Source organism: Amblyraja radiata, chromosome 1 (genome assembly GCF_010909765.2).
Source record: "Amblyraja radiata isolate CabotCenter1 chromosome 1, sAmbRad1.1.pri, whole genome shotgun sequence".
Taxonomy (NCBI): Eukaryota; Metazoa; Chordata; class Chondrichthyes; order Rajiformes; family Rajidae; genus Amblyraja; species Amblyraja radiata.
The window spans coordinates 45539435-45558048 of record NC_045956.1 but is presented as its reverse complement, the minus strand read 5'-3'; the positions used below and the strand labels follow the sequence as shown (position 1 = coordinate 45558048).

The 18614-nt window shown below is 40.5% G+C and overlaps 1 protein-coding gene across 4 annotated transcripts in view; it reads left to right on the top strand.

Moving 5' to 3' along the window:
- Window positions 1-18614, top strand: part of kiaa0232 (KIAA0232 ortholog) — a 114256-nt gene that overhangs the window by 56209 nt on the left and 39433 nt on the right. For all 4 annotated transcript variants that reach the window (XM_033020910.1, XM_033020899.1, XM_033020920.1 and 1 more), the window contains exon 3: window positions 2138-2275. In XM_033020910.1, coding sequence (XP_032876801.1) covers window positions 2138-2275 — 138 coding nt within the window. The remainder of the gene's footprint in view (window positions 1-2137; window positions 2276-18614) is intronic.

The following is an 18614-nucleotide window of genomic DNA, read 5'->3' as shown; positions in this document are numbered from 1 at the left end:
GTTCTCCCGAGTTTTACCCTGATTCGAACTCGTAGAATGTCCGTAGCGGGTTCGTAGGAGTTCGTGGATGCCTCGTAGCAGCTCGTAATGCTAACGGCAGGTACTCGGGAAAACCCGGTAATGCGTGAAGTTTTTTCAACACTGTGAAAAATGTCCACGAGTAAAAAAATACTTGCCTTTAGTCTTTTAGACCTACAGATACTGAGGAGAAAGGGTTGTTTTCGGTCCAGTTGCCATGAGTACAACGGAACAGATGCCTTTAATCAGCTAATGTCTGCACCGTTAAAAACTAGTCACCTGGGAGTCATGATTTGGATATATTGTGTGTGTGTGTGTGTGTGTATACGAGTGTGTATGTATAATGTGTGTGTGTATATATGTGTATTCTGTGTGTGTGTGTGTGTGTGTGTGGTAAAGTGACGGGGGTGTGGGTTTGGAGCTGTGGTGGAAGGGTTCGTGAGGTGAGAAGAAAAGCAAAGACCACAGATTGAAACGTTTCCAGAAAAAACCCCATCTCCGGTGTATTTTTTGCATTCAGGGCAGCACACTGCAGTACAACACTCCTGGTTTCTGGCGTTTTGCTCAGTCTTGTTTTGCCCGAAGCGGAACGGGAGATATGGAAACAGCCAATAAAACTGGGTGATTCCACTACTGCCTCCTTTCTTGACAAGAAGTGTGGCCCCGTCCGTCGTTGAGAGTTTGTGAAACAGAAAGTACTTTTCCTCACACTCCAGATATATTCCCAGTGTAAAGCATAACATTACAAAGTTGACCTGTCACAGTCAGAAATTAAAGCAAGCACACACGGTGCTGGTGTGGAAAGGTGTCATATATCTCTCTCTCTCTCTCTCTCTCTCGTTCTCTCTTCTCTCTGTTGGTCTCTCCCCATCTTTCTCTTCCCCCCTATCTCCCCCCCCCCCCTATCCCCAGTCTCTCTCACACTCTCTACTTTTCTCCCTCTCTCCCTCTCTCCCCTCTCTCCTCCTCTCCCCCCTCTCCCCCCTCTCTCCCTCTCTCCCCCTCTCTCCTCCTCTCTCCCTCTCTCTCCCTCTCTCTCCCTCTCTCTCCCTCTCTCTCCCTCTCTCCCTCTCTCCCCCTCTCCAAAGGCTGGAGTAACTCAGCGGGTCAGGCAGCATCCCTGGATCTTTGTACGTTTATAGTTACCCTCCCCCAAGACTCTCAGTCTGAAGCAGGGTCTCGACCAGACACGTCACCTATTCCTTCTCTCCAGAGATGCTGCCTGACTCACTCGCCGAGTGACTCCAGCTTTCTCTCTCTCTCTCTCTTTCTCTCTCTGTTCCTACTGCGGAATCTAAAACATTTCTCCCCTAGTCCCCGGCGGTGTGTGGTTTACAAGTGTGAATGTAACCGGGCTGGGGACGGCAGCGAGCAACGCAAGCATGGAACGAATTGTTGATTTGGAAAGGCATGTTGCGCTCTCTCTCTATCCGCTGCGATCGTCTCTCTTGGGGGCCAAAGGGATGGAGAATAGGGGGAGCAAAACGCTCCCCTTAAAGTGGAGGGGGAATTATGTGATCAATTTTCCACTCACGGCTACTCGTAGTTGGTTCAAGAGTACCTCGGGAGAGGAACGTAGGAGACCGTAGAATGAGAAGTCAACGGAATACGTAGACATACTCGTAGGAGTTCGTGAACATACTCGTGGAAGGTCGTAGGAGTTCCTAGAATACCACGAGTTTGATTTTTTTTTTAAACTCGGGAGAGCTCTTGGGTAAACTCGCATCGTGGGACAGGGCCTTTAGATTTAGCTCTCAGGGCTAAGGGAATCAAGGGATATGGGGAAAAAGCCGGAACGGGGTACTGATTTTGGATGATCAGCCATGATCATATTGAATGGCGGTGCTGGCTCGGGGGCCGAATGGCCTACTCCTGCACCTATTTTCTATGTTTCTATAACTAGAAGTATCCAGATTATATTTTGGTGAATCATTATAAGTAGCATTTTGTTACTTCCTAATCCAAATTGATTATTTTTGCTCTGAAAAGGCACTATCAGAGCAACCACCATCCAGGCCTCTTTATTTTATTTTTTGTAATATTAACAAGCTGCACTTGGAATTTTAACATGATGGGTTTTTCCAGAAACTAATTCTCCCATTCTGATTTTATGAAACAGGAAAATGACATCTTTTTGGGTTGGGAGAAAGGAACATCCAAGAAATGGGGAAAAGGGAAAAAGAAGTGTTCAGATCTGAGTCGTGAGGAAATGAAGAAACAGGCTGCTGTTCAGTGTCTGCGTTCTGCCTCTGATGAAGTAAGTTGAATTAATTAAACATCTAAAAATCTTCTGAAATTTGCAGTGGGAGCATAACTTTGTAAATTTAATATCAACAAAATTGAAACTAAAACCTCCTTTTTAACAAAAATGCTTTTCCTCTATCTTACATTGCTCGATTTTAAGTTGTGTTTTCTGTCTTATTTGCATACATAGAAACATAAAATAGGAATCGGAGAAGGCCATTTTTGAACCTACTCTCTCATTCAACAGCTGATACTCCATCTGTATGACATATTCCTGTCCATACTGATTGATATCTCTTGTGGCCATTTGGTCTCCATCACCTTTAGTGGAGAATTCCACAGATTCACCACCATCTGAATGAAGAAATTTCTCCTCTCCGCGGTCTCAAAGAGATTGTGATCTCCCATTCTAGTCTATGAGAAACCATATTTATCTGTCTGGCCTTGCCAAAATTCTGTATGCTTCAATGATGTACCTACCCATGCTTCAAAATTCCAATGATCAAAGGGCTATTTAATCCAGTCTCTCTGCCTACAAACATCAGCAATCAATGATGAATTGTTATTGGATTCTGTCTGCGAGAGGTATATTTCCTTTTTTAAATAATCCATTTTTACAAATAGCTGAGGCCCCAGCATTGATTCCTGCAGAACTCGTGTGTCACCTCAAAAGAGCAAAGATAGTTTGTTTTTCCTGTCAACTAATTACCGTGCACCCTGATCAAACGGGGTTTATACCTAAAAGATACTCATTTAATAATCTGAGACGCCTGTTTAATATAATGTACTCGCATAAAGTAGAGGAAGAAGATATATCAATTATTTCTTTGGATGCAGAGAAAGCATTTGATCAGGTAGAGTGGCAATACTTATATAAAGTACTACAAAAATTTAATATGGGAGAGAATTTTATAACATGGGTAAAATTATTATATGATAAACCGATGGCAAGAATTTTAACTAATAACATGTTATCTCAAAAATTTCAACTATCAAGGGGTAATAGGCAGGGATGTGCACTATCACCCCTGCTATTTGCCCTTATGATAGAACCCCTGGCTGAAAGTATAAGAATTCATCCGAATATTCAGGGCTATAATACCAGGGACTCAAAGAATAAAATCTCATTATATGCAGACGATATACTTTTATATATTACAAAGTCACAAACGAGCATACCAAATTTATTAAACTTAATAGAGGAATTTGGGTCTTTTTCTGGATATAGAATAAACTGGAATAAAAGTGAAATCATGACATTAAAACCTCAAGAACCTACACACTTACTGAAGTTCCCCTTTAAAATCGCAACAGAAAAATTTAAATATTTGGGTATTCAGATTACTAGAAAATATAAAGCATTATTCAATGCTAATTTCATGCCTTTATTAAATAAACTTAATACGTTGATTAAATTTTGGAAAACACTTCCCTTATCATTATTAGGTAGAATAAATGCAATAAAAATGATCTTCCTACCACAATTACTATACCTATTTCAATCTATACCGGTATATATACCAAAATATATATTTTTTAAATTAGACTCTAATATTACTAATTATATTTGGGACTATAGATCACATAGAATCACAAAAAAACACTTATGTAAACCAAAAGAGGTCGGGGGACTTTCACTTCCGAATTTTATGTATTATTACTGGGCAGTGCAGATTAAGAATATGATTTATTGATTGGATAGTTCTACCCAACAGACAGAATGGATAAAAATGGAGAAGGAGGATTGCCATCCTTGTAATATAGGAACGATCCTCTTCTCCCCAAAAAAACTGAATAACACAATATATAAGAAGAACCCAATTATATATGGTACAATAAGAATTTGGAAACAAATATAATTATCTTTAAAATTAAGAAATCTATCACTGTTAATGCCAATAGCGAATAACCCTTTATTTAAACCATCTCTTATTGATAAGACATATAACCAATGGGAAAGTCTCGGAATTAGAAGGATCGGGGATATGTACGAAATGGGAAACTTACTATCATTCCAACAACTACAATTAAAATTGAAATTGAAAAACAACCAATATTTTAAATATCTTCAGATTTGCGATTTCGTGAAAAAATATATACAAGGATATCAAAAAGTAACTCCTGACTTATTGGAAGAAGCAATGAATATTGAAGCTGACTCACAAAAATTAATATCATATTTATATAATAGTATTCTAAATATAGACCTACCATCGACAGAGGTACTTAGAGAAGAGTGGGAACGGGAACTAATGATAAAAATTACGAAGGTTAAATGGGAAAAATACCTGATATATATTCACAAATGTTCAATTAATGTAAGACATAATCTAATTCAATTTAAAATTGTACATAGATTATATTATTCAAAAACAAGATTGAACAAATTTTATCCAAATATATCCTGCCACTTGTGATAAATGTCTAGCCCAAAAGGCAACTATAACACACTCCTTAGTTTCCTGCATAAAACTTTATAGATTTTGGAATGATATTTTTGAAATATTTACAAAATTATTCAAGACAAGAATGGAACCTAATACTGAAATGATTATATTTGGCGTAATGGAAGATGGGAATAAATGGAACACATCTCAAAATCTATTCCTTAACTATGGTTTAATAATAGCAAAAAAATTAATTCTTAAATTTTGGAAGGGTACATCAATACCAACGCTTAAAATGTGGATTGCAAGTATGTTGGACACCGCTCATCTTGAGGAAATGCGATTCCTCCTAATGGATAAATCAGACCAATTCATAACGAGTTGGTCTCCATTCGTCGTTTTTTTGGAATCATATGGTGCAACACAATTGTAAAAAATAACTGTTTCAGGACTGGACGAGGGTTGGTCAAGATTATAAATAATGATCTCCTTTTCTTTTTTTATTTTATTTTATTTTCTCTATTCTCTCTCTCAACTTTCTTCATTTACTCGTTTTCTTTTTTCACACACTATATATTTCACATCTTTCTGTCCTTTACTATCTAACTTCTTTTTCTTATTCTAATCTTTTTTCAGTGTAACAAAAAAAAAAGAAAGAAGTTTTACATAAAATGTATTATGAAAATATATATTAGGCACTTTGGTGCCATATGACTGTACTTACTTCTAATAAAATAAAATATTTAAAAAAAAACTAATTACCGTGCAAGCAAAATCAGCTCTAAATTTTAGTTCAGTTTAGAGAATCAGCGTAGAAACAGCTCCCTTCGACCCACTGATCCGCGTCGACCAGCGATCCCCGCACACCTAACACTATCCTACTAGGGACAATTTACAATTTTATCAAAGCCAATTAGCCTACAAACCTGTATGTCTTTGGAGTGTAGGAGGAAACCGAAGCAGCTGGAGAAAACCGTCATGGAGAGAATGTACAAACTCCATACAGACAGCACCCATAGCTGGGATCTAACCCCGGGTCTCTAGCGCTGTAAGGCAGCTGTGCCGCAGTGTTGCCCAATCTAATCTAATGTGTTTTAATTTTGAACACTCACCTCCAGGGCTCTCGCTTAACTTTTTTTCCCTGTTGCCAGCCGGGCAACCTTGGCAGCTTTTTAGGTTGCCAAATGACAGTTTAGGTGGTCATTTAAGATGGCTTGCATGACGCGTGCGATAATGTGCTTGGACGAAGTGCGTAGGTACCAGTTGGAATTATGCTCAATGAAGCATTCACATATTATTTCTGCTTCAAATAAAGTCACAAACTAAACATATTCACCAATCAAGACATGATATATACCACAATGACATGCAGCAAAATTATAATACAGTATCTCAACTCTTTTTACACATTGCAATTAATGCAATTTCTATTATTTCTTTCCACTTCCAAACAAAAATGTGGTTGGATTATTCAGCGTATGATCAACCTGTGTCAATAAATCCTGGACCATGATAGCATATATGCTTAACCATGCACACTACAGATTGATGCAAGCATGTTTTCTGTGAAGGACCGAAAATTATGACATGGTCATAGCATGGGTCGTTATTGCTATTAGTACAGAAACACTCTCGCTTCCCACATAATTTATCCACAACAAAATATACAGGTTGCAAGGCATTTTCTAAAGGCATTTTATGATAATAGCTGTTTAAACTGGCTATACCCATCTGACAGGTTAAACATTACACTAACTAACAAGAGATGGCCAAAGGACATAAATGCAGCAAATGTTCTCTTAGTAATATATTTAAAGGTGTCAAGACGCCACATTACCGGGCATTCAGATTAGATGTGTGTGTTGTGAACAGCAATGAAGATACCCAGTTTGTAAGCACCAAATTTAAAAAAAATTGTTGATAAACGCTGTTTCCATCATTCCCACTTCAGAATTAACGTTAAAATTTCAACTGAGATGTCTCCTGACCAAATTTGTGATGTATGTGACTGACTGTAGAAGTAAAACCTGGATAAATCCAACGTATAGTTGTGAATGTTTCTCATGACTACAGTCCTGATACTCCATATTAAGAGCTTTGATTTGTCGTTAAAATGAATTATGTAATAACGTGTCAACTGTAGCAGTGACAATCGAACACTGCGGTTTTAATGTTTCACATGTTCACAATTTAATTAATCCATCTTTATGGATTAAAACAAATAATAATTGGGAATTAAAACATATTTGATTGCATTCCGTTATCAAACATAGTCAATGTTCGCTCTGAAGACATTTCCAGCACAATAGGGTCGGGAGTGGGGGGGGGGGGGGGGTGGGAGGGATTGTGAATCAGTACAGGATGGATAGATGGCGGTGGTGGTGGGGGGGGGAGGGTTGAGAAGGCAATTGGTGCGGAATGGATGGATTGAGGCAGGGGAATTAGTGCATGTTGGTTGGAGTAGGTAAAATTGTGAGGGGAGAGCGCGGGGGATGACAATGGGGTTGAATGGGGGGGGGGGATCTGTGCAGGATGGATGGGGGGAGCAGTGCAGGATGAGGGGGAGGGGGTCAGTACAGGATGAATTGGGGGACCAGTGTAGGATTGATGGGGAGTGGCAGGAGAATCAATGCGAGGTGGATAGAGAGATCAGTGCAGGATGAATAGATGGATGGGGGGGGGGGGGGGGGGGGGGGGGGGGGGGGGGTAGATGAGGAGGGGAGCACACGGGATGTCAGTGAGGACTGAATAGAGGCAGGAATGGGGATCAGCGCGGGATGGAGAGGAGGGGTCTCAGGATAAGGGGGGTGGAGGCGTTCCTGGTGGCGGCGCGACTCGTTGCAGCGGCTCCTACAGCCTGTCTGTCTTTTTTTATTTTTTGTCTAGTTAAATGTAGTGTTTGGTGTTTTTTAATTACTGGTTTTTAAATGTGTATATGTGGGGGGCGGGGGGGGGAGGGGGAAACCGTTTAAAATCTCTTCCCTGTTCGGGAGACCCGACCTTTTCCCTGTCGGGTTTTCGTTGTCATTGGGGCCTAGCACCGTGGAGCGGCCTCCAACCTGAACGACCCGGGGGCTCGGGAGACTGCGCTGCGGACTACTCACCATCGTGGGGCTGGCCGGCCTCGGAGCGTGGGGAGCGGCGGTGACTCGCTGCTGCGACTCGACTCCTGGGGCTCGGAGGCTCCAGCAACGCAGCCGCAGGTCCGGTGGAATGGGACATCGGGAGCTCGCGGGTCCGGGGGGAGAGAGAGACCGCTTCCCGGAGCTCCCGCAACGCGACTTCTCCAGCCCGTGTCGCGGGGTTGGAACGACCTGGAGCGGGGTCATACATCGCCCAGCGCGGCTTCGTGGCCGTGGGACATTACAGCGCCCGCCGGGGGCTCCAACTTCGAGACTTCTAGACCGGGAGCGGGGCCGTAAATCGCCCGGCACGGCCTAAAATGGCCGTGGGACTTATCATCGCCCGCCTGGGGCTTGGACATCGGGAGAGACATGGAGAGCAGGGGAGAGAAAAGACTTTTGCCTTCCATCACAGTGGGTTCACTGTGATGGATGTTTGTGTGAACTTAATTGTGTGTATGTCTGTAGGACATTGTTTTTGTTTGTATGGCTGTGGAAACAAAATTTCGTTTGAGTCTCACTGGGGCTCAAATGACAATAAATAAATTTGTATTGTATTGGAGAGAGAGAGAGAGGAAGGGGCAGAGGAGGTGGGAAGGAAGGTCATCGCTGCCTTGGCTGTCCCTGTCCATCGCCAAAGGGGGAGGCAGTTGGAAACTCCTCGCCACCGCCTCCCCTCCTCCGCCAACCAACAGGAAGGTGCGGTGCCGAGCGGTGCAGATGCTTCAGACGGTGGAAGGAGGCCTCCCCCTTCCTCCCTCCCTCCCTCCTCCCGGCCTCAGCGTGCGAGAGGGTTTGTTTTGAAAGCGCCGTTGGCGGAGTGGCAGGCATCGGCCGTTATCAGGGCGGGCAGGGTGCGGGAGGAGGAAGAGATGGAGGCGGTGCCGCTGCTGCTGCTGTGCGGGGCCCGTCATTCGCTCCGACCCTCCGTCACGCTACACTTTGCATCTTTCCCACGCATTACAGTCGTCGCCGACACAAAACGTCACGTTCCTTTTCTCCAGAGATGCTGCCTGACCCGCTGAGTTACTCCAGTTTTTTGTGTCTAATTTCGGTATAAACCAGCAACTGCAGTGCCAAGCTGGGCAAAATGACTCTGCGTTTAGGTTGCTTGGCGGCACTTTGGGTGGCCAGTGGCACCCGGGCAACCGCTAATTTCGAGCCCTGACCTCTTAATTACATGTATTAAAGACCTTCTGAAAATTCAAACTACATCCATTGATTTTCCCTTTTCAGTTCTTCCAGCTACATCCTAACAAACTTTATTAGCATTGTACCTCTATTCCAGGCAGCATTCTGGTAAACCTCCGCACCCTCTCCAAAGCCTCCACATCCTTCCTGTAATAGGGCGACCAGAACTGTACACAATACTCAAAGTCTAACCATAGTCTTATAGAGCTGCATCATTGCTTCCTCACTCATACACCGCTTTGGATGCACCTAACAAAGTTTGCCCCGTCTAATTCTCCTGTGCTGAATAAGTCCTAGTCACTATTGTGGAAGTTAAAGTTACCCAACAACCCTGTGGTTCTTGCATCCTTCCGTAATCTGATATATATATCTTTACATATCTGATCCTCTATCTTCCGCTGGCTATTTGTGTGGCCTATAATATAATCCTATTCGAGTGATTGCTCCAACTGAGTGATTAGTGTGATTGAGTGATTACAATTATATTTTTGTATTTAACTATTTCACTTCACTTTAGAATTCTATCATGTTATGATCACTCTTGCCGTAAGGAAGCCACTAGATTGTTATCTAACCTGATTTAATTGTCCAAAGTACAAAGTCAAGAATAACCTGTGTCCTTTTTCACTTAGCCTGTTCCCTAGTTGGCTCATTCATCCGATTGCATAAAAACAAACATATAGTACCCTTACTCAGAATTCATTCTCTGTACTATTATTGCTAATTTATTGTAGCTAGTCTATGCGTCGATTAATGTCACACAATATTACTGTAATACCTTTAGAAGCATAGAAAATAATTGCAGGAGTATGCCATTCGGCCCTTTGAACAAGCACCGCCATTCAATATGATTCAGGCGGATCATCCAAATTCAGTTCCCCGTTCCTGCTTTCTCCCTACATCCCTTGATCCTGTTGCCCTAAGAGCTACATCTAACTCTCTTGAATACATCCTGTGAATTGGCCTCCACTGCCTTCTATCGCAGGGAATTCCACAGATTCACAACTCTCTGGGTGGAAACGTTTTTCCTTATCTCAATCCTAAATGGCTTCCCCCTTATTTTGAACATGTGACCCCTGGTTCTGGACTCCCCCAACATCGAGAACATTGTTCCTGCATGTAGCGTATCCAATCCCTTAAGAATTTTATATGTTTCTAAAAGATCCCCTCTTATCCTTCTAAATTCCAATGAATATAAGACCCCATATATTCACATAAGTGAATATTATCACATGCATCTCTAATTTCGTAATTGATGTAATCAATGACATTACCTCTACTGTTTGGGAGTTCATTGTCAACCCTCACCATTGTTTTCTGCCCCTTAGTGCTTAGTAGTGCCTACTAGACTGATTCTGCATCTCATTATTTTAAGCCACTGTCCTTTCTCTCTCTTTCTTGCTTTTTTGCTTTCCAAACCACACCACTCTTATGTATTTTATCCTTTATTTTACCTGTCTTTCGTAAATATTAAATACTTTTAGACATTTAGATTCCAGCCTTTGGTCACTCTGCAGCTTTGCATCCTTACTAGCATATTTACTCTGCTTTTTCATCCATCTTACTATCAATGTTTTCTGTATTTTGGGTACTGTGCTTTTGGATTAGATTTTTAGATAGCATTTTGACCTGTGCCCCTATTTGTTTTATTACATTATTTTCTTACCCGGACATGTTGATGTGCTTTCTGTTCCTTCTTGACACATTTCAGGTATCCGTACTCCAGTATATTTGCTGCAGTGTTTCCTTGTTTTTCCTCTTTAGCATTCCAGATCTCACTCAACAACGATCCTCCAATCCAGCTGCCTGATGTAGCCTAAAGCCAGTTTACCTCTTTAGTTGCTCAGTTTGCTCAAACTGTGTTCCTACCATGTCCATACCTAGTCTGGAGATTACTACCTTTATAATTCTATTCCTGATTGCGCCAACTCTCGACAAAACCCTTTTACCTTGTCTTGCCCATGTCATTAGTTTCTATGTGGACCATAATAATCTACTCCTGCCAATCCAAATTCCTGTGATTCCTGACAATGGCACAGAGAAGGCAACATAGCATTTGATTCTTAAGGGCCTGTCCCACTTGGCGATTTTTTTCGGCGACTGCCGGCATCATATCAGTGTCACCAAAAGATTTTGAACATTTCAAAATCCAGCGGCGACAAAAAAAATGTTGCGACACCTGAAAAAACACCCCGCGTCATACGTCATCACGCTGCATCAGGCCGCAAATTTTTCGGTGACCTGATACGTCAGTCTATGATGCCAGCAGTCGCCGAAAAAATCGCCACGTTGGACAGGCCCTTTATGCTCCTGGTTGCAGAAGGCAGTGGCAATCACTCCCATTATACTTGTGTTACAAACACCTTTTATAACCCTCTACTTGAATTTCTTCTTATATGCTGATGTTGTGGTCAGTTTTCTTGAAATCCATACAATCCCAAGGATTACAAGAATGTCATACCTGTAATGTTCCCTCCTTGATCTCCATACTTGTCTCATTCACAGTCACATCCACCTATCTCTAACTATGTGTCTAAAGGACGTAAGTGACGTGACTGCTCATGAAGCCAAATATCCAGGCAGCACCTTTCTTCCCTGATATGTTACAATGTCTGCAACTCAGATTCCAGTTCATCAGCACTGAGTGAAGTTTTTCGATCCATAGACATTTATCATTGATGTAGTTGCCTGGACAGAATGTCCACATGCTACTGTATATTGCAACAGGGACACACTGCCTGTCCTCCCATCACTTTACTTACTTAGTTACTTAATTAATGTGGTGTTCATCAAAATATTTTGTTTATTAAATTAAGTAAAATTGTTTAGTTGTAAAAATGTAGTTAAATGCGACGTTAGTTTAAGCCGCCGTGCACATCCGCTACCAATTACTTACTTGCCTTCTTTGTGATGCTACTCTGCAGAATTCTCTTGTTGCAGCTTTCTCTCCAGTCTCCCAGACTCTCCACCAATACTCACAACGTCATGAGTGCTGCCGTTTTCAGCTCTCTCTTTGATTGATTGAAAGATACAGTATGGAAATAGGTACTTTGGCCCACCGAGTGCCATGTCGACCATCGATCACCTTTTCACATGAGTTCTATGTTTTCCCACTTTCGCATCCACTCCCTACACATAAGCCTACAAACCTGCATCTTTGGGATGAGGGAGGGAATATGATCAGCCTGAGGAAATCCACACAGTGACAGGGAGAAGGTGCAAATTCCATATTGCCAGTCGGAATCAAACCTGGGTCTTTAGCATTGCGAGGCAGTAGCTCTGCTGGCCCTGACACTTTGCTGTCTTTGTGTCACGGAGACTATGTTCTTACTGAATCTTCTGCTCTTTTGTACTTTAGTAATATAGAACATCGAACTACAGCACAGGAACAGGCCCTATGGCCCACGATGTCTGTGCCGAACTTGATGCCGAGACCAACTCTTACCTGCTTGCACATAATCCATAGTATTCCATTCTCTGCATATGCATGTGCCTATCTAAAAGTCTTTTAAATGCCACCATTGTGTCTTCCTCCACTCCCACCCCCGGTAGTCTGTTTCAGGCATTGACCACCCTATGTGTGTAAGTAAAAATACTTGCCCCGCACATCTCCTTTAAACTTTGTCCCTCTCATGTTAACGTCTCCCCACGAGTATTATATGTTTCCATCCTGGGGAAAAAGGTTCCAACTGTCTTTCGATCAATGCCTCTTATAATTTTATATACTTCTACCGGGTGTCCCCATAACCTCAGGCATTGCAGAGAAAACAATACCTGGAACAAAAGTCAACTTTATTGGGTAACAAAAGTAGGCTGCAAGATTCTGAATAGTCTGAAGAAGGGTCTCGACCCGGAACGTCACCTATTCCTTCGTTCCATAGATGCTGCCTCACCCGCTGAGTTTCTCCAGCATTTTCGTCTGGTTGCAACATTCTGCTTGTTGAGACTTCCATGGTAACGATGGTACAGAAATGACCTGATTTATTCACAAATCTGTTCACAAATTACCTGATTCATTGCATTCAGTTTCACTGCTTGCTATGATAGCTTATCAGTATTTCTTGCCAGTCCAGTTGTAAAACTCCCTCCCCCCTCTCCTCCCATTGTCTCCCTTCCTCTTTCTCCCCCTCCCTCATTCTCTCCCACCTGCTCAAGCTTTGTCTCGCTCTGTCTCTGCTATGTTTTGCTTTCTTGCATTTTCACCACCTTGTCCTTTGTCTTTTCAACTATTTTCACTTCTGTCAGTATCGTGGTCTCTCGGACCGAGGTTAAGCTGGAATATATGTTTAATTTGTGAAATCATTCTTGAAATTGTGGCACCACTTTTTCTTGTACTGTTACTATTGAAACACGATTAGCCCTTTAACTGATATTTGTTAAAGATACCGCATACCTACAATAATATGATTGTGCAAACTGTTTTTATTTTGGTTTGCACAGGGACACGTTGTTGGCCTGGGACTTTTTTTTCCTCATTTTTGTTTGTGGAGACCAATAAATATATTGGGAATAACATGTCCTGGCCTGTAATGTTGACGTTGAATATTTTTTTTTCATTTAACTTAATAAATTCTGAAGCATTGAAACACAGATTATTTCAGTTCCTAGCAGTTTCAAATGGACTGCAGTCATATATGTATCTGAAGTTCCCATGTTTGAGGACTCCTTAGAAAGAAGTATTTTATGTATCATTTTGCAACTTCAAGACACACCAAAGAATTTCACGTTGTGCAATATTTTTGAAGTGTGCTCGCTGTCATAATGTAAAATATGGCATGTGGCCATTTCGATAAGTAACAAAAGTACTAGTTAAATCTTCTGGATTCAGTAGCAAGAGCCGCCACAGGGAATCATTCTGCTTTAAATTACTTCACGTGGATTGGCAGCTGATCTCCACGACAGCTGTTTAATCTGCCTGTGACATTCTTCACATTAAAGAAACTGATCTGTCCTGCTGCACAAGTTGTATTCCTGATCAAGGGCACCATGGCATGCAATAAAGCAGTCAGATTTTTTCCAACTCACAAATTATGCCTTGATAAAAGAGGTAAGTTTGACAATGTTAATCGTGTCTTTTGATTTAAAAGCAGATTGACAATTGTAATTTCCTCCCTCTAAACATTTATGTACTTGTATGTTATAACATTAATAGTTTTCCTCTAGTTCCTTAGATATGTACATATCAGTCTTACCAAACTGTGTGGACACAAGGTTGAAGACATTTTTCTTAATTACATTCACTTTTAATTGTAACCACAAACCAAGCTGGTTCACTCTGGTGGAATTTATTTTGGCTTATTGTGTTTTGATCTTTTTTTTAAACGTTTCAGTGCTACAGTGAAACATGATATTTTTATTTTGTTTTAAAATGTAGAACATGAAGTGCTGCAGGGAATGATGATGTAAGATGTTGATATGAGCACTTGATATAGTTTTGTGAAGAATAGGCAACTCTTTTGCTTAGGATTTCTGAGGTTGGACAGTTTCTGAGCAGCTTTATCCTATAGGCAGATCAATACCAAATCACAATGGCAATGTAATTTAAAAAAATGCTGCAAACACTTAGCGCATCAGGCAACATCTGCAGACAGGGATAGAGTTAATGCCTCAAGTCAAAGGCCCATCATTAGTGCTAGTAAAAAGAGATTTTAAAAAGTTTGATGATGAACAGAAAATGACATGTTTGTGTTAAATTTTTATTGTGTATTGTGTGTTCTTTCTCATTGTACCGCTGCTGGCAAATTCACTTCACTTGCACTTTATGTGCAATGTGACGAATAAAACTGTATTGTATTGTGAGTTTGGAAGGATAGAGAGAACTTATCTATAATAAGTTGAGGCCAAGGTTGTTCTGGTGATGTATTCCAGGAATCATACAGTTGAATAAATTAATGCAGGCAATTAAAGAATGATAAGATAGACAAAAAAAGCACGTGTTGTTTCTACCGTTTCTAACGGAGTTCGCTGGATATGGGGAATTTGATGTTGAGTCCAAAAGACTGCAAGGTGCCTAAATGTAAAATGAGGTGTTGTTCCTTGAGCTTGTGTTAGGACTCGCAACAGTGCACAAATCACAGAGATATTGGAATATGAGTGGAAAGTGGACATAAAGTGGTAGGCAATAGGAAGCCCAGAGTCACTTAAAACTACCTTTCTTATATTTTCCCCAATCATGGTGATAGGTCTTTGACTTGAAACATTAACATTATTTTCCTTTCTACAGGTGCTACACACAACTGTTGAATGTTTCCAGTGTTTTCTGGTTTCATTTCTAAAGGGTGTTGTTACAATATTTTATTTAAAGTGAATGCCAATTCTAGAGCAATGGCTTCTATTTGGGGTGTAAATATATATTAAAAATCTAGAGCATACAATAGAGTTCACTTTAAATTGTCTATACTGTCTGAAGGTAATTCTCTTATTTAGGCCTCCTGTTCCTTTCCCTCAATATAGATTGTTTTATATCATTCTTGAGCTCACCTAAAATATCATATCTCTTCACCTTGAACACTTTCCCAAAGGTCTATGAACTGACCTGCACAATCCTAATCCCACCTTGGCAATGGAACACTACAAACCACCTCTTGCACCACCAGTGGCTTGTCTTTCTTATTTTGTTTTGGACTAATGTCTTGCTTTTGCGGACTTTTTCTTTTTACGATCGTGGCAAATTTATTTTAAGTATATAAGCCTGTGATCCTGCTGTGTGAGCAAGATTTTCATTGTATTATACTTCATCATGCTTGTACATGTGACAATAAACTTGACTTGAGATGGTTGCCATCCTGTAAAGGATATTTCTGCTACAGCCCACTCCCTGCTTGTCTGCTTTTGGGTTTTTTGAACAGTGACTGTATATCAAGGCCTCCACAGGTAAAATTAACAACTTCAGCATTGAAAAGAATCTAACCATAATTTTCAAGTTACTGAGAAGTGGGAATTATAAATGCCATTTTGAAACCAATCTTCCCTTTAATTGTAACTAACATTGCAGAGAATCATGCAACTCATTATTTTCAGCTCCAAAGATATCAATGGCAATTGCTAATGCAACAACTTTCAATATTCTCATTCCTTCTCTTCAATAACCCTAATGGAGGTTTTATTTCCATTCCACACTTATTCTAAAAGACACTGACTACTGAATTACATACCAATTGAAAATGGACATCCGTCCGTTTTTTGAAATTGTTCTGAATATTTATTTTCCATTAAAAAATGCAAGGAATTTTGGTTGTGCTTCGTAGCTCAGATATTTTTAAATGCTGATGCTAATATTTGTTCTGATGTTAATATTTGTTCTGTGTAAATATTATTTATATACCTGTTTAGCTCCTGAACCACTTTAAAATCTTGGTTCCCCGCACCAGACTGAATCATTGTATTTCTACTTATCCTAAAAGAAGAAATGTATTTCCCCCCCCCCCCCACAAATCCATGTGCACATAGTTAAACCATTGAGGTTGTTTGATGTCTACCATTACAAAAAGTGCAAGCTGCGGCAGGGACATTTTGTCATGTTCAACCCAGAACCAAGGTTCATAGATTTCTAGGGCCTCACACGCTGTGTCTTTGAAAAATTTTTGAACCTTGCCAATTATTTCTGCATCTGGACTTTTGTAAATTTCTTGTCATTCACCTGTGTAAACTACTCATCTTTCCACCTGATACACCTTTCATCTATCTGTGGCCATCTTCTTTTAAAAGCCTACTGAAAGTCCTTATTTTACCTGCCTTTGGACATTCTTTTTCTCTCTGTTTTTTAATCAATTTCCTTTAATGAAGATCCTTATGTTAAAGGCAATATCACTTTAATAATTTTGCGTAAGCAGTAAATCGAGTTGGAAAGAGGAATGAAAAGATTTACAAGGATGTTGCCAGGACTGGGGGGGGGGGGGGGGGACTCTAATCCTTGGAGTGCAAAATTATGAGGGGTGATCTTATCGAGTTGTATAACATCATGAGAGGAATAGATCGGGTGGATGCACAGAATGTCTTGCCCTGAGTAGGGGAATTGAGAAAAAGAGAACATAGGTTTAAGGTGAAGGGGGAAAGATTTAATAGGAACCTGAGGGGTAACCTTTTTCACACAAAGGGTGGTGGGTGTATGGAACAAGCTGCCAGAGGAGGCATTTGAGGCAGGGAATATCACAACGCTTAAGAAACAATTAGACAGGTACATGGATAGGACAGGTTTAGAAAGAAACGGGCCAAACGCAGGTAGGTGGGACTAGTGTGGATGGGACACGTTGGTTGGTGTGGGCAAGTTGGACTGAAGGGTCTGTTTCCACGATGTATGACTATGACTAAATCATGGGCTTGGGTTGGGTTTTCTAATGTGTTCCTTCAGTAATTGCTGGGAATAGCAAAATACAATTCATATCACTTATATTTCACAGGTGACTGCAATTTTTAACAGTTAGCAGAATATGGTATTTGAAGAAGCAAGTAGCATTCTTAGTATTTATATTAGGGCGTAGGTGAAGTGTTGGGAACTGTTGTTAGTGGTGTAGATTCTTTAAATTGTATGAGTTTTTAAAAATATATAATTTCAGATATATTTTCCAACTTGTTATCTAGTTTTAAAGAGTTATTTTATTTGTTTTCAAGATGAATAACAATGTCATGACCTAATTTTTGGTTGAATACAATGTTTTTAATGAGAGAAAGAGGTGGAAATTAAGGTCATTATTTGGAAGCCTCTGCTGCTTGAAATTATTCATTTTCTTAGGGGGATTGTTGCTACATGTGTGACATTCTAATCCAAAAAACAACCATAAATTAAAATAGAAAATATGGGAGATACCCAACATCTGTAGAGAGAGAAAAATACAGTTAAATTTCAGGTCAATGACTGTTTAACAGAACTTGGAAAAATGAGTAAATACGTGTTCTTAGGTTGTAGAGGAAGGGGCATGGAGACAAAGATTATTTGTAATAGTATGGAGATAAAAATAATCGAGGTGACACAAACACTGTTGGGGCTTTCTAAGGTGAATGCTTGTTTATCAAAATTGACCTGTGGAGGAGAATAAATAGAAATAAATGAATGCAGCCAAAGTGGAGGATAATACATTCAACAATGAAAATTGGATCTGTTGCTGGAAATCTGAAATAAAGGGGTGAAATATGCAGCAGATCGGGTACTATCTGTGGATGGAGAAACAGTGTGTTAAAAGCTGCATATCAAAAACCTTTCACCAGAACTGCCGTTCCAACACAAACTAGAATGGCTATTTACCTGCAATTGTTGAATTCAGGCTTTTGCAATATGTCAGGAAAGAAGTCCTATTTCTTGAACTTACTTTGAGCTTTGTTCAAACAATATAAGAAGCTAATGGCAGAGGGATCATATTGGGTGTGGAAGTTTTAATGGCATAGTAATGATATGGTGATAACAATTAATGGCACAGTAATGATATGGTGATATTAAGTAATAAAAATAATCAAATTTCATGTTTGTTTCTGATGTTTCAACGCCTTTCCTAATCCAATTAAAGTGTATATTTGGTTGGATGTTTTGCCCACAGATGGTGGAAGAGTTGATAAGTTGGCACACAGCATATCTCAGACTGGTCTGTACGGCAAGCCAGCAGAGGTTGTATGGGACATTTCATAGGAAATTGCTTGCTGGCTGAGAACAGATGAGCAG